Source organism: Cyrtonyx montezumae, unplaced genomic scaffold, assembly GCF_038088225.1.
Source record: "Cyrtonyx montezumae isolate F1298 unplaced genomic scaffold, pur_monq_1.0 scaffold_1, whole genome shotgun sequence".
Classification (NCBI taxonomy): domain Eukaryota; kingdom Metazoa; phylum Chordata; class Aves; order Galliformes; family Odontophoridae; genus Cyrtonyx; species Cyrtonyx montezumae.
In genome coordinates this window covers 14,930,734-14,954,390 of record NW_027071825.1, presented here as the reverse complement: position 1 = coordinate 14,954,390, position 23,657 = coordinate 14,930,734, and the positions used below count along the sequence as shown (strand labels likewise).

Below are 23,657 nucleotides of genomic sequence, written 5' to 3'. Positions count from 1 at the left end.
CTGCTGTCAGTTTTTCCTCATAAGAGATGCTCTAGTCTCTTTAATTGTCCAAACAGCCTTTCAGGGGACTCTGCAGTAGCTCTAGGTCTTGTGCTGCAGATCCCAGAACTGTAGATGTGGCCTTGTCAGTGCTAAGTAAGAAAGAAAGATCACCTACGTCAGTCTGCCAGCAGCGTTCCTCCAAGTGCAGCCTTTGTGCATACCTTTGGACTTCCTTGCCACAAGGGCACGCTGCTTGCTTGTGTTCAGTGTGCTGTCCATTGGGACCCTAAAGACTTCTCTGCAAAGCTGCCTTCAGTATGTACTGGTGTGTGGCGTTACTCAAACTTTGCACTTTGTTTTGTTGAACATCATAAGGTTTCTGTCAGCCCATATCTCCATCCTGTCAAATGGCAGTGTGAATAATGCTTCAGCCACCTGTCCTGGTTCTGTATCAGCAGCAGTCTTCCTTGAGGTTTCATTCTGCCCCTTCACTTACAGAGATATCAAGCAGTGTTGGATGGAGTATAGCCCCCAGAGCACAGCACTAGCTAATGGCCACCAACTAAGCTTCACACCACTCACCACAGCTTTGAAATTTTTGACAGTTTGAAGGGAGCTGGGGGGAGGCAGGGAACCCACACTGCCATCTGACTGCAGTAATTTATCTGTGCATGTGAAACTATGGAGGGTAACAGTTTTTTGTGAAATAGTGGGTATTATCACACTGCATTAAGGCTGTATTTTTAGAAGTTCTTTGTGTGTTCCTGGTATGCTGTAATTACCTTATCTGTACTGTCCATCTTGGAAAAAGTCAGTAATTTGGCTGTAGTTCTCATCTCTAGTAGAAACAGTGGGCAATGCCACTTCAAGCTTGTTTGTACTTCTGAAAATACAAATGGACAGAGATGCAGGAACGTGAGGACTTAAGGACTGTCTTGTACAGATAGGCTGTCAAGCACTGTAGGGAGTTACGGAAGCCTATAGTGTTTCCATTCAAGATTCAAAGGCTTGATTTTGTACTGGCTAGGAATCTTTTAGAAGTATCTAGTTCACTTTGAAAGGCTCTGTCAATTAGATCACCTTAAATGCCTGCATTAGCACTCAAAACTAGAAGAGTATTTTTGAAAGTTATACATCTGATTCTTTTGACACTTTAATTGTATTGTCATTTATTTTATTGATTTCAGTATTGGATTTTAGCATGATGTACCCCATTGTGACAAAATGATATATTTTCCCAAGCAAATCAATATTAGAGAAATAAGATTAAGGATAGATGGTGGCTCTAACAGTATTCTCTTCTATGATTTCTGAAATGTAAGGCAGTCTTGCTTTGGTCGTAAACTGCTGTCTTGTAGATGCAAGCTGTTTAAGTATCGCTTAACATTACACATTCTAAACCAGAAATCATGTTTATAAAATTCTGCTATTTTTTTCTAACTATCTGACACATGGATTTCAAAGAAGCTGTTTTGTTAACTACCAATATTCGGGTAAATAAACTTCCTGAAAATAAATGGCTTCAAGTTTGACATTGCTGATTATGGTCTTACTGAAAAGACAGACTCCTTTTTTTGTAAGTTGATAGGTTAGTAGAAATGCTGTCTTGCTTTTCCTGGAAGATCTGAACTTGATCGTCTGTTTAGCCAGGAAGAAACCTCTTATAAAGTCTTCTTAAAAATTTTGTAGACTGGCTATCTTTTTGTTGCTTAGAGAATTGAGTCCTAAAACTTCAAATTAGTAAATAACATACTGCTACAAAACTGCTCTTCTCTTTCCCACATTCTGTATTGGAAGTGCTTTGGATTTTTTATTTGAAATACAGGTGACGTTTGTGGTAAAGTTGTCTAGCTGGTGACAACTGATGATGAATTTTCTGTTGCTGAGCAATCACAGTTGCTTTTTTTTTTTCCCTCCCCTTAATTGTGTTCATCTTCTGCTAGTTTGTATAATTATAAAAGACTCCTGTGTAAGTTTCTTTCTGGTCTATTTTTTCTACAGCAATATGACAACTCAGTGAAAATTTGTCATATTGGTTTACTTACTTTCTTCTTACTGCCTTTTTAAGGAATTGGGAGCAAGCCTTGAAGTTTTAAAATAAAATTGAACATTTGCAGTATTGTTGTCGCTTGGCATCACTGTCCATTGCAGTAACTTTTGTATTTTTCATGGTGTTGCATCAGTGAATTTCCTTCAAGCTTTGCAAATCACTCTTAATATGGGAGCCCAAGTAGGTATGAGATCTTTCTGATGTTTGGGCTTTCACATAGCCAGCTGTATGTCACAATTGGTTTAGTTTTCAGTGGAACTGCTCAGGCTGAAGTTATATTACTGACCATACACTTGTGTATGGTGTGGGAGGGCTGTACTGATGGAGCATGCTAAACAAGCTCGCAGTTCACTGCAGAAGTTAAAAATTCCCAGAGATGTTCAGATGAATTTGTAGATTTCAAAGCTCAGTGAGGCAGTTTATGAGTAAGCAGTCTGTACCGTGGAGAATGGAATGTATTTTCAACAACTGAATTTGCAAACAAGCTTGGTGAAGGCAAAGTGTATCACTGTTTTGTTCTGTGATTGTCAGCCTTTGGGTTCTGTTTTCATCTGAGAGGTGGATCAGGATAGATTTTAAGAATAGGTAGAGGAAAACTAGTAATTGGTATTCTTCTGATGTTTAAAATACCATAGTTTTATCATTGTGGGGTATTCGTACTGCACCATAGCACCCCATTCTCAGTAGGCTGAAGCATTGACCACTGTTGTCCAGATAAATAAGATAATTTTTGTCTTCATAAAGGTGTGATGAAGTTATGCTTATACATTTGGTTATTTGGGGAATAAGCTTTTTGGCTTTCTTATCCCCTCATGTTGACTTGGGTAACATTTATACAAGTTCCCCCTGGTTTTTCTAACCTTTGTTTTCCAAACATTATAATAAACATTTAACTGTTGATGGAAGGTCAGATCTTGACAGTGGGCCATGATTAAGTTAGTGAAGAAGTAGTCTGCATAATGAGGCAAGGCAGGGAGCCTCTGCCTTACACTGGTGCCACAGCAGGCTTAAGTGCTCCGGTCTGCAGTTGTTGGAAATTCTGTGACTTTGGTTCCATCAGCTGTCATTTCAGAAAGCTTTATTTCAGCAATGCTTCTGGATAGAAGTGATGACTAAGGTTTTTCTGGTTTAATAACGAAGTCGTGAAGGAATAACAAATCTAAATGGGATCAGTACAAACCTGAAACACTGTTACTATCTCTAGAATATTTGAATAATCTCAAGTACCTTTGTTATTCACATATGTGGTTTAAAGAACTTGATTTATGACTAGTTACTTGTCACAGGACAAGTTCCTTTTTGCCTTCGTTGCAGCACTGTTTAAGTAGTTTGTTTCTTCAGTTAAGTACCAGTTCAGTTCTTCAGTACCAGGAGATGTCTCTTAAGTCGTTGTGACACTTAGAAGTTACTCTGTGCTTTTAGCTCACTAGTTTATATCTATGAATTTAGTGAGAAACTTGCTATCAAAACACATAGAAGCACTTAATGCTTTTCACAGTCTCAACCACATTTTTCTAACAATTTTTTTTTTGCCTGCAGTGTCCTTTCCAGTCTATTGTAAATCCTTGTAAAATAGAGTTACTGTAACAGAAATGGACAAACCTCTACTATATCTGCTAGTAGATGACAGCATAATACGCTTAGCATTGCAGTGTAAGCTTTAATGAACTAGTATTGCAGGGAGGCACTGCAGTTTGGTGTGTAATGTTGCTACGTAGCAAAGGTTGTCATTACAAAGTAGCAGCTTGGAAATGTCATAAACCTACTTGTAATAAATACAATTAATAATGTACATAGAACAATGGAATTAAGTAGATTCATATCAAAAAGAATTCTTAATGAACAGAAAGTGGACAGCATAGATTTGATGACAGGAAGGTTGCATCTAATCTGAATAACTGAGTGACCTGAGAAGCTTGCTGAGAGGGATTACTGAATAATTATGTTAATATGCAATTATCACCTCATTTCTTCTGTAGTAACCTCAAGATGTAGTGTAGTAAGGGTGTTATAGCAAGTGCTGATAGTTTGCAAAAATACTGATGTTTAAGATTTTTAGACTAGAAGATTAGCTTAAGGCATTTAAATGATGATCTGTCAGCTTGAAGACAGATCTGACCTTACACTTTTTTAATACTTAGAGTATCTGGCCATAGGCATTCATATCTGCAGAACTAATTATTATTTGAAACGGATATTCTATGAATAAAAATAATATTTAGAAGATGAATATGTAGATCTAAAAGTACTTAATTTAAATCAGTTGCAGTTGGGCTTAGTTGGCTGAATAACTGGCCATTTTCTACTTTTTTTGAAAGTGACAATGCCACTATAATAAACAGTGTATCATATAAGTCAGGAATAAACTGTTAACCATGCTACATTCCTTCTAGTCTAGCTAAAGCAGTGGAATAGAATTTTGGTCTTTCAGATAAAGCGTTTCCAAGGAATGAGCCTAGAGTCATGGATGCTTATGTACGCTTTCTGAGCACTGCTGTTTTGCACTCATCTTCTATGTATATGTCCTTTAATAAAAAATGAACTTCATTGCCCTGGTAGAGGATGTGGCAAGCACTATTTGCAATATTACATTTGAAATTTAATCTTAATGTGTATGTTTCAAGTACTCTGTGGATTAATTACTGTGTATTTTGACAGAATTAGTACAATGTGCATTTCTAATGTGGTATATCAAGCATTACTTAATAAAACTATGCTGCAAGTATGCAGAGATTATTGTATACTCTTCATTAAATCTTTGTTGCTTCAGTGATTGATTTTCTTCTTTTCCAAGTTGTTCAGTATCGTGTAGCATTTCAGTCTGGGTATTGTGCTTCCTGAATGGCACAAGTTCAACAATGATAATGTTCTTCTCAAAAGTAATGGCACTGTGTGGAATCATTGAGCAGATTCCTACATATAGAGTACTGCAATTTGGGTCCCTATTCTCACAGTATTTGCAAATCTAAGAATGTGTTTTATGGCTTTTTTATATATACACTGTTAAAAATGCAACTCTCTTGTTGTCTTGCACACCTAAGAGTGGATTGTACCACCCCAGTAGCTGGAAAAATGTGATAATTAGCAGAAAATTATTAACATGTAACAATGATGATATCTATATCATAAGCAGCTAAGGCTTAATTCAAAACCTGAAATCTGTAGGGACTGTTGTATTACAATAGATGACTTCTAATCAGATCCATATGGAATAATTCATAATCTCCACGAAGACACAATATGGAAAGGAATCTCATATGAAATTGCGTGATGCAATGTTTTGGATATGTTCTTGATAGTTCTGAAGGGATCCCCAAGTTTGAAATGGTTGTATGGTGCCCTTTCCTCCTTGTTTTAACTCGGGTTTTAACAGTACACATTGTTTTTGTATATGGAGCAACGTGAGTTTGCCTTCACCCTGTAAACCTGTGAAAAGTTTTCAGGATCCATTTGATAATGAGGGCTGCAGTCTCCGTGTTCTCAGTCAGCCTCCCTGCTGTCTGGAGGGTACCAGTGGTGTTGCTTTAAATGGGAAGCGTCTGTTCTTCCTCTGAGCCCCTAACACCTCAACAGATGGGTGGATCTTGGATTGTGGAAGGCTGTACCTCAGAGGTGGTAACAGTGAAGCCACTCATTAACACTGAATTTACCACTTTGTTAGCAACATTGCTTCCTGTTGAGAAAAGCTAATGTAGGCTCTGGAATTGACTGAGCATGCACTTGTCTACATCTGCAGTAACAAAATGAAGAAAGTGCACATCTTTCAGGAAAAGCTGACTTGCTGTATTTCTTAACTTTCTGCTGCCTAATATTAAATGGCACTTACGCTGTTCAGTAATAAAATCATTTGAGCAGTTCAGTGTCTTTGGAGCTTTCTCCCCTCTTTGATTTTTTTGCACTGCTGGATTTTAGTGTATGTTTGTACTGCCCTGTTCTAACTCATGTTTGTGCTGTAAAGACTCCTGCTGGGTGGTGCATTATCACTGTTTAAGGATGATACTTAGAAGATGATGTTATTGGAAGTTTGTGTTGTGTAGAAACTGACTCATATGAAAACAGCAAAGAAACTCTGAAATCTAAGAGATGAAGACAGATATCTGGACCACGTAGTTGAACTTATGCATTAGGGCATATTATAAGTAGTGTAATAAATACAGTCATTTAATATGCATTGGGCATCTGTTATACGCCTGGTGTGAGTGAATCAGTAACTGGGTAGCAAAGAAAGCACTTTTTAAGGCCCTTCTCTAAAAAGTTTTTTTCCACTATATTTATACTACATATACAGATTATTTTTATTCAAATTGGTTAAGAAAAAATTCATAGTATACTGAGGTTTGTTTTTTAGAAGCTTTAAGGAGATCGGATTATTTTGACCTTTTGCTGATTTGAAGAACACAATTTCATGAGGCTCTCGCTAGCTTTGAATTACATGAACAATTATCGTGACATTGAACTGGAAAAACTAAGCATTCTGAATTCATTGTAGTGTATGTAAAAAGTGTTTAGTGTGTTATAAAGATGAAATTGGTGTCCTTTAAACAGCTTGTTTTCTGTCCTCAGGAAGAAAGGATGTCAAGTGTGGTCTTCCTTGATTTTGACGAAGGACCACTGCGAGGAGCCATGGACATTTGTTGTGAGTTATAACACCGTAATTCAAAGAGTCTAGGTAATGACTCCTTTTAACAGAAGTCTTTATTCAAATTGTTAATTAATGTCTGAAACTAAGTGTGTGATGGCAGACACAGATCCTCTGAAATATGAAAGTACTTTTCAAGAGTAATGTGTTTTCTGTAAAACAGACTGATGTTTTCATCTCCTAGATGAATGTTCTAATGCCTTATGCTTACTGTGTTCTCAAGACCCATACATAGGAAACATCCTTGTACTCAGTAAGCACTGGGTAGATTATTTTGTGTGCAAATGAAAGTTGCTTGTAGAAAGACATACTTAACACACATGAAGAATTAATATGTAGTGTTCTCTGTACTAGTTCCACCTTTAAGAAAATGCTGTTTTATTTGTTTACCGATTTAAACGGGTTCAGAACATCAGCAGGATCTGATTTATGTATTTGTATCAAAGCAAGGAAGGCTCTTTTTTTGAGAACATAATGGGAAAACATTTCATTTCTTCAGTGAACTTGATCCTTTGCTGTGTTTCCATCAGTTATTACATGTCCGAAATTGGCCTAGTTAGATGTATTCTCTATTTATACTGAAGTAAAGGCACTACAAGCTTCTGTGTATCATGTCAACTGTATACAAGTGCTTTGAAAAAAGTGATACCTTGAGATACATAAACATGATATTGGCTTATTTCCTAGGTCTCAAAAAATGAAAAAAAAATTAAAAATACTACAATGACCATAGTAGATGTCTGGGTAACCTTAACTCCTTACTTCTTTTACTTTTAGAACGGAATTAGGAATAATGAGTATGTTCACATTAATTTACGTGTAGAATGCATTTACAAAGTTTTTGTCAATCATATTTTTTTCCATCTTACATGTAGGCGTTGAGACTTTTTTGGACTGAGATACTACTGGACAGTGCTGTATGGTTATTAATAGAGCATAGCAAAAAAAACTTGTATGCAGCTTTTGGTTCCTTTTCTGATTAATTTTAAACATGTCTTGAACTTGTTAAAACATATTTTTAATTCAAAGCATTCTGATTACAGTGTAAAGAAGTTTTTCCTACTGAAAACTGTAAATTAAAAATGAATGCCTTTTATTTCTGTGATTCTCATTCCTTTCTTGCTTGTTTTGCTGTTTTTTTGTTTTCAGTATAAACGTACTTAATGGACAGACCAGCAACATGGATGATATAGAGATAAATACTGAAGTCACTGGTGCTAAAGAAGAAGAAGAAGAAATCCTCTGTGATTTCATATCTGAGGAAGAAGGTGGCATTCCTGAATCACAAGAGAGTGACGCATTGTTTCAGAAAAACAGTACATTGACTCTGCCTGAGGAGCTATCCAGGGACAGATCTGAAAAAGCCTTAAGTGGAGGCCAGGCTTCTCTATTTATACACACTGGTGCTCCTACTGTTTCTAGTGAAGACTTTATCTTGTCTAGAGGAACTGCTGTTAATGGACCAGTTTCACACTCCACCTCAACAAAAACTTCCATTATGAATAAAGGCAGTGTTTCACTAACCACTGGACAGCCTGTAGGTCATCATACAGATTCCTGCTCAACTCTGACAGTGGTTCATGATCTTCAGCTGCCTGCAAAGAGTACAACAGAAAATTCAAATCAGCACCAAGTTTTATTTTTGTTACCTGATGTAGCACATGCTAAGAACATGACTCATTCCATTAAAAATCTACCTACCTCTGCTTCAGTTGGTTGTGATTCACAGAAATCAGTAGGAAATAGTGTAGACAGCACTTTAGTAGGCCAAGTAGAAGTTTGTGAGGATGATAAAAATTTACTGGTAAAAGATGATTGTGTTGATGCATTAACAGGCATTTCCTCAGGTACAGGTGGTTTCAGATCGGGATGTGAACCCAGCTGGGATCCACAAAAAGAGTTTATACAGTTTCTTATGACAAATGAAGAAACGATAGAGAAGTCTCCCATTCACTGTAAAGTAGGTTTAGAAAAAAAGAGAAAAAGAAAAATGGATGTTAGTAAAATAACGCGCTATACTGAAGACTGTTTTGGTGATGCTACTTATATTCCTAGTAAATCAAAACTGCTAACTGTTGACTTCTTAGAACAGAATGAGGAGCTACAAATAGTAGAACCTCAGAAGTACTCATTGAGTAAAGTAAAGCCTGAATCCACAGATGAAGAGCTGGAAGCTGTTGATGCTATCCAGCAGCTCATTTATAGCCCCACTGATAGCTGTGCAGAGGATGCTTCTCCTGTTCACACTAGCACTTTTCTTTCCAATACTTTAAAAAATAAATGTGAACAGAATGATTCTGAATCACCAACTACCTTCAGTACTGATGAACCATCATTTTATCCCTGTACAAAGTGCAATGTGAATTTTAGGGAGAAGAAACATCTGCATAGGCATATGATGTACCATTTAGATGGGAACAGTCATTTCCGACATCTCAATGTCCCCAGGCCTTATGCATGTAGGGAATGTGGAAGGACATTTAGAGATCGTAATTCACTTCTTAAACACATGATAATTCACCAAGAAAGAAGACAAAAACTGATGGAAGAAATCCGTGAGCTGAAAGAACTTCAGGATGAGGGTAGGAGTGCACGGTTACAGTGCCCGCAGTGTGTATTTGGTACCAATTGTCCCAAAACATTTGTGCAACATGCAAAGACCCATGAAAAAGATAAAAGATACTATTGCTGTGAGGAATGCAATTTCATGGCTGTGACAGAAAATGAACTTGAATGCCATCGAGGGATTGCTCATGGAGCAGTAGTCAAGTGTTCTGTTATTGGTAGTGACATGTCCCAGAGGAAGTCGCAGAAGAAAGCGTCCATGAAAGATCCCTATTTAGGATCCTCAAAAAAGTCATCAACGTACATGTGTAAGATGTGTCCATTTACAACTTCAGCTAGAAGCATTTTAAAAAAACACATGGAATATTTGCATCCAGCATCTTGCATTGATCCCTTTGGTAGCCATCTTAGACTAGAAAAAAGAAAAGGCAGCATAATAGAAGAATCTTTAGATTTTGGTAGCAGGACAAAACAGTTGATCAAACAATCTTCTACGTTTCCAAAGAACTCAGTTTTAAAACAAGATGTAAAACGATCCTTTGGCTCTACTTCACAGTCCAGTAACTTTGGAAAACTTCACAAGAGACCCTACAGGATACAGAAGGCTCGGAAAAGCGTTTCACAGTCATCTGTAAGTGTGTGCAATCTCAATTCTCCAGACAAGACCCTTTTGATTAGAAATAGCAGTGACCAGAAACTTAAAAGTTTTCGTCAAGCAGCAATGCAGAAAGCTAGTGTCAAAACAAACAGTAGATCTAAATATGAAAACTACAATAATTAAAAAATGTACTGACTCTTATCCTTTACTCTTAAGCATTCTTTGCATTTATTTTCTTTGTCAAGTAGCATCCATAATTTTTTGTCATGGATTCAAATAATCTTGATTGTAAAAGAGCAGAAGGCAATAAAGATAACAAGCATGTAGCTGTAGTAAGAGTGGTTAAGGAGGGGTGGCACTGTTACAGGAAATGGTTTGGATTGCTGTTCAGATTTTCTGCATGAAATGGCTGTTGTTGTTTTGCAGAAACTTAACTCTGCTGAAAAAAAAGACAGCTATGAAACGGAGGATGAAAGTTCATGGGATAATGCTGAGCTATGTGATTACACTACACGGTCTGTGGAGGATGAATCTTACAGTGATATTAATCAGGAGCACGTAAGCCTATTCCCCATATTCAAAGGTAAAATGGAAGATCATGAAGCTGGTGATAAATCTTCGCTTAGTTATGAGCAGAATGATGGCTTTTATTTTGAGTATTACGAAGATGCTGAGAGTAGTAACTTCCTGCATGATTTGCATGATGCACAGAATTTAGAAAATGTAGGATCTGCATTGCCAAAGCATAATTCAGTTTTCCATTGGACTGATTTGTCACTTGAAAAGAAGTCCTGCCCGTACTGCCCAGCAACCTTTGAAACAGGTGTTGGATTATCCAACCACGTCAGAGGACATCTTCACAGAGCTGGATTAAGCTACGAAGCCCGTCATGTTGTCTCACCAGAACAGATAGCAACAAGTGACAAAATGCAGCATTTTAAAAGAACTGGAACAGGAACTCCTGTTAAACGTGTTAGAAAAGGTATGTGTTTTTAAATTTGTTTATCGTTGGTTGTGTTTTGTTGTGGTTTTTTTTAAGTTTTGGTGTAGAGGGGACAGAGTGCACTAAATTGAGCACTAAACAAGACTTGCTTTATTTTGTTGTAAAGCCTCTCTTCGTCCTTGTGATTTGCTGTTGTAATATTTAATAGTACATAATTGTCAAAATACATGAAAATTATTTTCTTTGTAGCAATTGAGAAATCTGAAACTTCCTCTGAGCACACGTGTCAGCTTTGCGGAGGCTGGTTTGATACTAAAATTGGATTGTCAAATCATGTGCGAGGACACCTGAAGAGGCTTGGCAAAACCAAGTGGGATGCACACAAGTCTCCGATCTGTGTTTTGAATGAGATGATGCAAAATGAAGAGAAGTATGAAAAAATACTAAAGGCTTTGAATAGTCGCCGCGTTATTCCCAGACCGTTTGTTGCTCAGAAATTTGCATCAAATGATGACTTTTTATCTCAGAATGTTATACCTCTCGAAGCATACCATAATGGCCTAAAGACTGAAGATATATCTGTGTCTGCATCAGAGGAAGAAGGGCTGAGTTTCCTAAATGAATGTGATGAAACAAAAGCAGTACTACATAATGAAAAAAAAAATCAGTCACTTACACTGATAGAACTTCTGAAAAATAAAAGGTTAGGAGAAGAAAGGAATCCTGGTATTTCTTCTCAAAAGATTCATAATCAAACTGCGAGAAAGAGGTTTGTTCAGAAATGTGTTCTTCCATTAAATGAAGACAGTCCATTGATGTATCAGCCACAAAAAATGGACTTGACTATGCAGTCAGGTAAGAAGGTGTTTCTTGCTGTCTTGACAGCATTTCCAAACGAATGTTTTAATTCACAGAATATGTACAAGTGCAGAGGATTTTATTTGGGATTTTGTTCATGTAATTCTTGTTTCACTTCCAGAAGATGGTGACTGCGAGAGGTAGCACAAGAAATTTGTCTTGTGTATTTTTTGAATGTTCAGCACTGAGGGCTTTTGGCACAGAATGTAGTACCTGTTGTGCATGTGGTTGGGCTTACAGATTCAAAGTGGGCACAGAGTGAGCTTCAAAAAGGAAGAAGACAGATCCTGCAGTAACCATGTGTTGAAGTGTCCGGGTATATTTGGTAGATTAACAGTTCTGAAACTTTTGGGCTTGTGACCCTGTTTCTGGGCTTTAAAACTGCTGGTTTGAGAATTACATCCTTTAAGTCTTGGAGATCTGTGCAAAGCGGCATTTGCTTGAACTGACAGAACTGTCGATGCCATTATTAGCACATAGCATTTGAAACTGATTAATTTCTCTTGACTAATTTTGATCTTTTTAGGCACGCATACTCTCATGCCGTAGGTTAATTATTGTTTGTTATAAAATTGTGGCTGCTCTGAGAAACTGATGCTTTCTTAAGGTCTTGTCTGTCCTGAGTGAAGGTGTGTGTTAGTTGGAATACAGCTGTAGCTGGTAGAGTTCTAATCTGCAGCATCTGACTGCCAGGGACAAAGATGTTCCCTGCACTGAGACTTGGGCTGACAAAGCAGTTCTGTAATCAACTTTCCAGGTACTCTGTACTGATAAAACAGATCTTTAGAGTGATGTTTTTAACCTACTTGCCACGTAAGAGTTATTTTTAGTCTTGGGGAATTCTAGCAGGATTCTTTTCAATGTGTATGTAGAGCTTTGCATTTTCCTGTTCTTTGTTGGAGCACCTCCTTATAGAGCTGCAGGATTCTTTAGGCTGAGGAGAAGTATCTTAGTTTTATACCTGTGTCTTTTTTTTTCATTCTGTTGGTTTTCTTGTTACTACCCAATGCAGGTTAGGTAAATTGGCAGCGTGTTGTACTTTTTTTTCCACGTATATTCTTGTCTACCTTTAAAGAAATAAGAAGTCCAGTGTGCTTGGAAGTTCTTTTTAGGGACTATGAAGGCATGATAACCAGTTTCTTAAAGTGGCTTTCTAAAGTGACCGAGGTGGAACAGAATTACATTCAATGTCTTGTGGATATATGTGGTTATTGTTTAAGAAAGGAGGTTACTTCATACAGGAGAGTGTGTCTTTGACAGGCTTAATTATTTGAAAAACCATGCTGAAGGAGAGGCTTGCCAAAACAGACACCGTTATTGCTGTCTGTTTAATATTTACTGCTGAATACTGGGTAGTAGCACCTGTTTGGTTGTGATGAACCGTCAGGCTAAAATAAACACATGCTTACGTAATACTAACAGTTCTGTGTGGGGCCCTGTAATTATCTGCGGCTGAGGTAACAGTTTGACAACTAACGATCGCACTGTGCCAGTTGAGTTGGTGAGAAATTATTTAGCATCAAGTTGAAATACTTCAGTTCATCCTAAAAAGGCAAATGTTCCCAATCTCGTTTTTAGTTTTCAAAAAGTTCTGTTGGATTTTTTGTGGTGGTGGTTTTGTTTGTTTTTTGTTTTTTTAAACCAATCAGACCTTCTTCTTTAACTTACCAGGAAAAAAAACTGCACACTGTGTGCTGCTGGAAAATAAGACTGCAACCAGAGGCATTCCTTCTGAGTAGCTTGGTTTGGTTTTTTTTTTCGTCTGTTTATCTAATAATTTATTAGTGGAGAACTAGAAACAGTATGTCTTTCGTAAAATGAAGGGAGAACGTTATGGTAGAGTTGCACAGGGGAGAAGTAATAATGGTTTCTTTGTCTGGTAAGTGAGGAGTTCAGTATTGTTTCACTGTTTTCCTGTGATAAAAGCATGCTGCTTTGTTGGTTATTTAGCGCAGAGATTTAAGCAAAAAATGTTGAATCGTTAACTTTCATTATTGGTGACGCATCTAAAGCAATGAGCAGAAAATGCACTGAACAAAATGTTTTGCCTAACAGCTGTTCAGTTATGTGCTTTACTGCCTTTCTCTCTAAGCCTTCAACAGTAGCCGAATTTAGTACTGAGCCTTTTTGTCTTACGGATGAAAACACTTTTAATTATCACTTTGTCAACCGGATTTGAAAAATTCTCTTTATTGGAAATGTTACAAGCTCTGAAATTTCTCAACAGTACTTTGCTATTCAAATTGCAGGATTGTGTTTTGGGAATAGAGCTTCGTGATATGGAGATCTGTAGGAATTTGTTAGTCATCTGATGCAGAGTAGCCTAATGGGTTCAAGTTGCCTTCTTTCTGTTCCGTTCAAATAACAAGGTTTGGCTTAAAGCGCTACATGGAAAGCTAATGATGGTTAACTTCAGTCCTGCTAATATACTAAGCAATTTCATCAATGCAGTGAATATATTTAAAACCCATCTTTATTGCAGAAAAAATCTTTTTACAACGCTTTGAGAATTTCATTTTTTGAAGAGAGAACTGGATTATAGTTTTCTTTTGAATGATAGGTATGCCTGTGAAGCTTAGAACGTGTGTGCATTGCAATACGACGTTTACAAGTGCTGTTAGCCTGTCCAACCACTTACGCGCTTATGCACGAAAGAAGAGTGCTGGACTTTTGACTGGGACAGGTATGTTTTGTTACAGATGTAAAAGCAAGTCTGTCTATGATACATTTTCCTCATCAGACTGGACAAAAGCATATGTTAATTCAAAATAATTTTGACGCTTCCGTTGGTAAACAATTTATTTGCCATAAAACTTCAGCAACTTGTAAACAAAGATATGTTGCTGTTGTCCACTCTCATGTCTGATTTTCATTATTACTCATTTATTTTGGATCCAACACTTAAGGTACGTAAGCAAAACTAAGAGATGTTCACTTAAATTCATTCTGCCACAATATCACAGTTTCCAAACCAACTAGTTGACCATCTGGCAAAGTCTTTATAAATACCTCAACAATTAAAAACATTAAGAAATAATTATATTACATATAACTACTAAGAATACTGTGGCTAAAAAATGGAAGAACCAAGTAATTTTCCAACTTGTATATTTCAACCAACATAGTATTTGTAGCTGTTTTCATTTTTTGTTTGGTTCACAAACCAATTGTGGAGCAATTGCCAATAGAGTGAGTGTGGTACAGCACTTGGCACTGCTATTAATGCTTTTTTATTAAACACACGTATATTGAAATTCTTTTAGTATTCCTTATTTGACTCATTTCCAGAGGCATGCAGTTTTCTTGGCTGTAGGCAAAATCCTGAGTTTACTTGGAGTATTGCTAAGATTAGTGGGATTTTGTATGGTCAGCAGCAAGTTGTGGAGCAGACACGGAATACAGTGAGGAAAACTTAGAGAGAAAAATTATAAATGTATGAGGCAATTCAGAAGGGCAGCACAGGCATTTACATAATGCTGGGAAAATATCGTATGCTACGTATATGATAACAAATAGTTTCAGACTTTCTCTGCAAAAGGCTAAAATATGCCAGGTCTTGTTATATATAATGCTTTAATACAGTGGATTTAGAAGAAAAACAGTTGCACTAATATCCATTGTGTAGGAGAGTATGATTTTGATGATTCTGAAAGCTTTCATGTTTATGCAATAGAAAGACAATGATAGCAAAACCACTGCTGTCATTTGATGGTTCTAGCCCTGTGAGTTAGCTTATATACATACTGGTAAATATAACTATATTTAAATTGAACATTAAACTGTACCAGTTATTAAATGAAGGAGACACTGAGGCGAAGAAAATAGTACACAGAGCCTGGATCCTGAACAAGCTCCTTTCAGGAAATGTGAACTCAGCTTTAAAGGTTTTTTGTTTTGTGGTGTTGTGTTGTGGTTATTTGGTTTTATTTTGTTTGTTTTTGTTTTTTAAGAAACATTTTGCAAGCTAATAGTAGCATGCTCATCTGAGCAGTTGATACTTTCTTTTTAAGAATTTAAAACTCCTGAGTCTTGTTCATTGGATCTAGAAGTTGGTTTAAAATGAAGTTAGAAAGAAAACTTAAAAACAACAAAAACTTGCTTCCAATCTCAGAAGCTAGAGCTGATCTAGAGTACTAGCCTATGCCACACAGATAAAGGCATTTCACTATCAATGGTGACTTAAGGGAGACTTAAGTTATAGCAGTAATGTTAAGGAACCTAGGCATACGTGTTCATTTTGCAGTTACCATTAAAATTTTTGTAACTGTGCAAAGTTTATAAATTTGACAGCTTGCTTCAAACTGAACTGACTCTTCATTTGAGCAAGTTCAGTGTAAACATAGTTGACAATAAAATACACTTCTAAATAGTTTTTTTCTGATACTCCACCCTGCATTGGAAGTTTTACTAGAAGGTTGGCAACTGTACAAGATTTCAGTAGCACACACTGGTTTAAAACTTTGCTTAGTGTTGTGCTTGGGCAGATTTCGATTTATCTTTTTAAAAATAGTTGTGGCTGAGAGCAATTTATAGACGACTTCTCTTGGCTTCAGCTTGCAACTCCTATGGAGACAATGACAATACTTAAATACAGGTTTCTTTTTCAGTTTTCACAGTCTTTCTTACATCTTCTAAAGCAAACATGACTACCAAGAAATCATATTGGTTGCATATTTATCTTGTTTTCTTGCTGTCATTAAAATAACTGTTGCATGCAAACACGAAAGCTCTAGTTCTCTTATGATGTGGCAGTTTTATAGGAGCTGTCTAGGTGTTACTGTTCTGTTAAAGAAGTCCAGTAATATGTTCGAGTCTCCTAAGGGACGCCTGTCCTAGGGCTACCATAGTATATGCTCTGGTCTACTCAATTCAGTTTGTCTGCATGTTCTCACAGATGGTTGTCATATTGCTTTTCTAGCAGATGCCCTTTTTCTTCAGAATCAGCAATTTGATTACATTTAGTCAAATGTTACCAAATTATTATTTTTTTTAAATGCAACTTGACATTTTTAGTTATAACTGAAACAGTTGCATAATAGTAAATTTTGAGAATGGGCTCCGGAGAAAAACCTTCAGAAGTGGAACTTCCTAGGCTGTTGGCTGTTCAGAATTAATATTTGTGAGCTTAGTTTGTGCTTCACCACTGCATAGCAGATGCTTCACTGAGTTCGTTCTTGCAGTTACTGGCTTTTATACTAGTGGTTGCATGATGGTCTTCTCATGTTTCTCAGAGTATGTGTCGAACTGACTCTTATGATTATCAAACAGACCTGTGCAAAATCTTCAAAACACATCCTGCCCTTCTTGGTACAGTTAGATATCCAGCTTCCTTCCTTTTCTTTTTTTCCAGGCTCCTTCTTACCTGAAATCTCCTAGTTCCGTCTTAACACCTTGGCTTTTTACATCTCCACTTCTTCTGACTCTGTCTTCATACTCAATCTCTTCCTAACAGCTGTCATTTTCTGGGAGTCATCACTCTCTTCTTCTTTGGTCTCTGCTTCTGTAGATGGAGAATACTCTTCCAGAAGTTTGGGAGAGAGCAATAATATATGAGTAAAGACTTGGACTTGGAGCCAACAGTATAGCTGAGATAGTGATTTCTGCGTCCACCACCTTTCCAAATAGTTTCTAATATTACAACTGTAGCTTCAGGGGGTTTGCTGTAGTAGTGTGTGCAACCACAGCGGGGATCAGAGATCTTCTGGATTTGCATGTCTTTATTAGATGCTGATCAGCCAGTACTGGGGGCTAAATGTAGCATGCATAAAATCCTTCAGAGCCTATATTAATGGAGTATAAAAAATATGTATATGTAAAAAAATTCTGGCTTTCTTTTGCATTGTACTGTGCAATAATGATGAGACAAGGTAGAAAATGATTGAATTTGACAAAAGTGAATAAATATACAAGAAGGATTTTTTTTAACGTGGCATCGCTTTTAAATGGTTAACTGGAGTCACTTATGAATGCAATTGTTCAACTTGTGTCATATTTTATGACAGAGTCTTGAAGTCTTAATAAAGATGGGGCTTCAGTCTATGAAAAGAAAAGCGTTCCACTTTGGGAGATACTAAGAAGTGGAGCATGCAGGTTATCATAGGTCTGTTTTAATTCTGAGACTCAGACCAAAGATCATGGAATTAAGGATCTCCATTTGTGACTTTCATAATTCATGTTGTCCTAGAAGTTCTGATTGTAGCCTCCTATCTCCATCTGCTTGTCAGTCTTTCTTGATAAACTGTCACAGATGCAGTAGGTTTTTACACACAGACTTTTGATTTATAGCATGTGCTTTCCTAAACATTGTGGTCAAGTCGAACTTGAGTGCCTCAAGGAGTTTACTCCAAAGTTTGGTTATCTTCCTCAGTTTTTCATAAGTTTTCTCTCTGTCATGCTGTGTCAGAGTTTTGATGAAGTACAACTTGTTCACAAAAGGCTTTCAGAAGCAGCAGGTGGCCAATCTTGAAGGAAGGAGGCTTAGAGAGAGGGAACTGGGCCTTTATGGAGAAAGGCCCATGAAGGATGATAGTTTTGGGAGCTGTCTTAGCCACAAAGTTGGCATAATTACAGGTAGCTCTCTGGCAATTTACTGCTAGTGCAGTCCGAATTTCCATTGAAAGAACTGTGTTATCTTTGGTCTCCTCCTCCGAGATGCTAAAAATGCTTTCTGCTGAGGTCATCCTTTGTTTTACAGTAAAAATATCAAAAGAATTTTGTTCAGAGCATGCTTTGTTACAGATGAGACAGTAGTATGTCTTATTTGATGTTAGCAAATGCTTGCTAGGGTCATGCCAGCAGCGTGTAAGCAGGTGTGACATGTGACTTCATTTAAAGTTGTTACTCTCTGGTAGACTGAAGTGGAATTAATGTGATAGTTACTGGTCTGTGTGTTTGATTACTGGTGTTGGAATTACAGTTTTCAATCAAGTTTACCCAGACCTTACTCTTTTTCTCCACTTCTGTTCTCCTTCAGTGGGCTAACTTCAGAATATATTTATATTGCTTTGCACACTCTACAATGTGAAGGAATGTGTCCACTTGGTCATAAGGCAAACATAACAAAAATGCCCCTTGCAAAACACAGATTTATTACTTTTAGTAATATTTTAGTATATTTTAGTATTTTTTTTAACAGCAGCTTCTTGCTGTGCAAGTGTTCTGCGCCCAATCCTAGTTAAATCATGCTAAGAGTGCATTGAGTTATCTGATTATTGTTTTTCTTGAAGTCTCATTGTATTTTTGCTCTCCATTTTGTATTTTCTGTCTAGAACGTCGGTAGTAAATGATGCAGAGATGTCCATATGTTTGTTTTGCTCTTTTTTTTTTTTTTTTGTAACTGTTCTTGGGAAAATATACCTTTCAAGGAAGTAGCAACTACTACTCCTTGTGTATTATGATTGCTTGTTTATCTGTCTTGCTGTCCATTTGATTTCATAGTAGTTCAGAGGGTTTTTTCCCTAGAAGAATATACGAATGCTTAAAATTATTTGGGAGCTCTGTTACAGAAAACCAAATAAGAAGGTGAAGACTCAGAAATGCTTGGGATGTGTGTGAGTAGAATCAAATTTCTTGATGGGAACAAATAGTCTTAAGTTTGCCAAGGTGAAGGAAACAAAGTAGTTCTTGTTTGAAATGCCTGTATGCTTTTCTAGGTGGAGCCTGCTGAGTACTGTTTTTTTCACTCATTTGTATCAACTAACATCAGCTAACTGACATCAGGTGAAACTTTACATTCAAAGAAAATGTCAGCTTCTAATTTTGCTTTCTTTCCTTCCCATGACGTTTTGCAAAATCAGCAGTGGCAAAGCTTTTGCTGTAACAACTGCTTCAGATAAGTCTTCCTTCATGCAAGTAATTCTCTTCAGAGAATGAGTGTCTAGGTTTCAGTATTTCATCTGCTTACATTTCTGGTGATGTTGTTACTGATGTTTCAGTAAGCAAAATATTTATACTCTTAAAGCTTTAAAGATAGTGATTTTCCTTCCTAATTATGTAAAGGATATCTTTTGGATGAGAACATGAAGCTGTAAGGACCCCTTACCTATTCACTTTTTCAGAAGTTATCTTTAGTCTCATTTCTCTCTCACTGGCTTTATATTGAGACTGCTTTCCTTGATACTATCAGAAAAAAACAAAACCAACATTGTTGAATCTCATCTTTGTAATGATGGCTTCACCCGGAGTCTGACAGAAGTTTCTTTAGGTTGGTGTCTCCTCTTCTACTTGACTACAGTCTGATTCATTCTCTGGTTCCTTCAAGCCTCCAAAAATTGTTCATTTTTTTTCAAGATACTGTTAAGAATCTTGAATCTGGGGGTGGAAATGGGAAATGCTTGGTGTGTCTATGAGTTTAAAGTTCAGCTACAGGGTAAAAGCCGGGTTTGAGAGGTGCTCTTTTGGAAAACTTAAGAAGAATGATGGATGCAATTGAGCCTGTTTGTATGTCCTTTAAATCAGCATGTTTTGCCTCCACAGATGACGTCTTTTGCTTCAGGATGCTAAGCAGTTTATTTTTCTGTTTTCTGTTACGAGTCAGAATTTAGTCAAGTTTAACAGCTTTTGAATTCCACTGTTAAGATGTCTCAGTAGCACAGCACATGCCTTTTTAGTATCAATATCACTTACTACTGTCCTTCAGATTTCTGTGTAGTTTTAGTATCAGGATCTTGTTTCAGAATACAGAACATTTAGTTAACACTTCACAGATCCATACTTCTTGTCTTTCTTGAGCCTTCATCAGCTGTTTACATCGGACCAATATTAACTCAGTTTAATGCCCTCATCCTCCAACTTTGGCTACATCCTAGAAACTCCAGGTTTTTTTATAGGTTCCCGTTGCATCTATTTATGGAAGGTATCAACCTTTTAATGCTAATTGAACCTGTTTGCTGTGTGTTTCCAGATAACACACATTACTTTCATAAATGCTTTTCAAATTAAAAAAAAAAAATGGCCTCGCCATCCCCATTGGTTGTTCTGATACCGTCTCCTACTGTAAAGGATCAGTACATAATTTTCACAAGATGTGTTCAGACAGGAGTGAGGAGGAAGTTCCTTTTGAAATTCATTCATAGTATACAAAAGGAAAAAATTTTTGCTTTGTTAAAAACAGATGACACGTGTTGCATTCAAACTAGAAATTCATTGCATTAGCTGAAAGCTACAACTTTGCAAAGATGCAACCTGGTTAAACATGAGTGGTCTTACAGTGTTATTTGAATTAAAAAACAAGTTCCACGTTTTGACAGTGTTTTTTGAATGAAAGGATATTTCCAATGGTGCTTTGTGATTTGTATAATTCCAGAAGTTAGCAGGTGCCTGCTGATACTGAACCAGCAGTTTAGTGCTGAATGTCAATTATCCAGTCTTTCAAACTGCAAGTGCTGTGCTTAAAGAAGGAGGTGGAGGTGGGGAGGAAGGCATCATGTTTCACCAGCACATTTCTTATAGCATGTTGTAATTGTTTTGGAATGTAACCATAATTAAACATACAATAACAAGGAGGTAGCTATCTTTTTACCACTTCCATAGGGAATACTTACTGAATATCTCTGGTGTAACACTGACTGAAATACTGGTTTTTACATGTGGAAATTTCTCTCTTCTTAGCTTTGGACTGTAAGCAAAAGAAGTCAAGGTCAAGATCTGGAAGCAAGAAAAAAATGCTGCCATTACCTCATAGTGCTGATGAAGTTTACATACTCAGATGCAGGTACATAGGGTTTTTTACTTGAAAGACTGTGTTCTTAAGAGCTTGCTAATTTTAGTTGTAGGAAGATTTAAGGTTATATTCTGTAATGTTTGTGATGATATTGGATAAGACTTGGGGGGAAAGCAGTTATTTTCATTAATTTGGACCAGATAATTTGAATCGATCATACATAGTTATTAGATTGCCAGCTCCCATTTCTCTGAAATCTTACTTGTCTTGTTAGAGTAATACTCTGTTCTTCAAAAGAAACCTGAAGTAAGAGATCAGATTGTTATTCCTAATACCACAAACATAGGAGCATAACTTGCATAAACTGCAGTATGTTGTTATGTATGGTTACTACAGATGAGCTCTAAAACTAAGATTTTCAGCTAAATATATAGAGGCAGGCTTTTGTTTGGAAAATTTGTGAGTAGTTCTAGATGTATCTTGATGGAACAATTTTAATATTTGCATAGGTTTTGTGGTCTGGTCTTTCGAGGACCTTTGTCTGTTCAAGAAGACTGGATAAAGCACTTGCAGCGACACATAGTCAACGCAAATCTTCCACGGACTGGAGCTGGCATGGTTGAAGTCACATCTCTACTTAAAAAACCTGCTTCGATTACTGAAACTTCATTTTCTTTACTGATGGCAGAAGCAGCATCATAGAATGAGAAAACATTTTCAGTTTGAATTGGATGTAAATTTGAAATACTTTGTCATTTTTTAAAATAAATTGTTACACTAAATTATGTTTATAAATCCTAAAGGCAAAAATAGAGGAAGTGGATTACAGTAACATCAAAATAAATTGAATACTTAACAGTTACAGTAAGTAGTCTTTATATTTTATATAGGGTGGAAGATGTGTTTTTAAGGTTTATTATGTTTTTTGTCAGTTACTGTGTTCACTATCAATACAAGACCATTACATGTATGGCAGCCATTTTTAAATCATTGCACATGGGTACTTAAAAGACAGATTTTAATAAAACAAAGAACCCACGTTCTCTGCAGTGTTACCCAAATCAAGGCTCTGTTTATTCCAAAAAATTAAAAAAAAATGCATAGTAAAATAAGATATTATATTTTGTTTGTATGTATGTAGTGTTTTGTATATTATCAAGAACTGCTAATACAATTTACTCAACTTTTAGGGCATTAAATACCATGTTACTTCATAGTTCAAGAGACTGTTTCATTCAAATAGGGCAATTAGTACTCTTCTATCTAGGTGTGTAAGTGTTTTTTTTTAAATCACATGAGGCTTTTTGTACTAAAAAGTGGAGGGAAACTTGTCTAAACAAATTTCTAAGATAAATATGTACATAATACTGGAAATTTGTGGTAAGGAAATATTCTTTACTTCAGTTGCATTTCTCACTGACAATAAAGTGGTGCATCCATGCTACCTCCTACTTGTCAACAAAGATGGTATTTACCCTTATGTTTCTGTATCATAGTAGATTCAATCCAACTTTCTTTATTACAAAGCATCTTTTTGTTAACAAGTTTGTTCTTTATGATGATTTACTTAAAGTCTGACTTGCTTACGGAAGTTTGCCTCTCTACTATTTTATTTAACACTGTAGAAATGTACTAATAAGCATTGCTCACTACACGGTTAGAGTAGACTTTTCATTTATAATTCTGTTTAAAAGGATGATCATTTTAGAAAATTTGAACACAGGTTGAAATGTTTCTACATATGAAGAGAATGTTTACAACTTAAATTCTAGAGCTTGTTTTGGATGTGATTATATGTATGAAAACTGTAACACTATGCTCATGCTAAGGACCTACTTACAGAATTACTGAAATAAATGTGCTGTGAGGATGGAAATATGGTGCAGGTGTCTTGGTCATGCTGAATTGTGTTTGTTCATTCAGACTGTCTTCGAAACATGATTTTTGTTTAAGTCATAAGTCCGATTCCTCTACAAATCAATTTTGTATGCAAATAACATTTCATTTTACTCATATAGGGTAACTAATACTGTAGTTAAGCCAAGGATATGCATTGATATTTTCCTTATATGTAAATAAAGTTAAAAGCAGTTAAAAGCAAGAGGAGTATTTTGGTAGAGTATATACATACCTCACTGCCAGTGAAATTGCTTTCCTATGGTATATCTCCTTACCAGAAAAATCTCTAAATAAAAAAGGTTTAAAGAAAATCTAAATGTCTATAATGTGAAGCATTTATTTACATTGTGTGAATTAAGTTTGTGAAATGGATTTGTCTTGCTTGAAATTAATATTCTCATTATCTGAAGTAAAAATAAGTTTACTTGCAATAAAATGACTTGTTCAGACACATTGCATTTG

General features: G+C 36.4%; 1 protein-coding gene across 2 annotated transcripts in view; it reads left to right on the top strand.

The window, feature by feature from the left end:
- ZNF644 (zinc finger protein 644) overlaps positions 1 to 22,404 on the top strand; it is a 44,000-nt gene extending 21,596 nt beyond the window's left edge. Inside the window, exons 3-9 of one of the 2 annotated variants that reach the window (XM_065741325.1) lie at positions 6,596 to 6,701; positions 7,821 to 9,867; positions 10,261 to 10,816; positions 11,027 to 11,632; positions 14,196 to 14,318; positions 21,245 to 21,347; positions 21,806 to 22,404. In XM_065741325.1, the coding sequence (XP_065597397.1) occupies positions 7,852 to 9,867; positions 10,261 to 10,816; positions 11,027 to 11,632; positions 14,196 to 14,318; positions 21,245 to 21,347; positions 21,806 to 21,998 (3,597 nt within the window). In that variant the 5' untranslated portion in view covers positions 6,596 to 6,701; positions 7,821 to 7,851 and the 3' untranslated portion in view covers positions 21,999 to 22,404. The remainder of the gene's footprint in view (positions 1 to 6,595; positions 6,702 to 7,820; positions 9,868 to 10,260; positions 10,817 to 11,026; positions 11,633 to 14,195; positions 14,319 to 21,244; positions 21,348 to 21,805) is intronic. The other variant, XM_065741331.1, reaches the window with a different exon arrangement.
- The last annotated feature ends 1,253 nt before the right edge of the window (positions 22,405 to 23,657 follow it).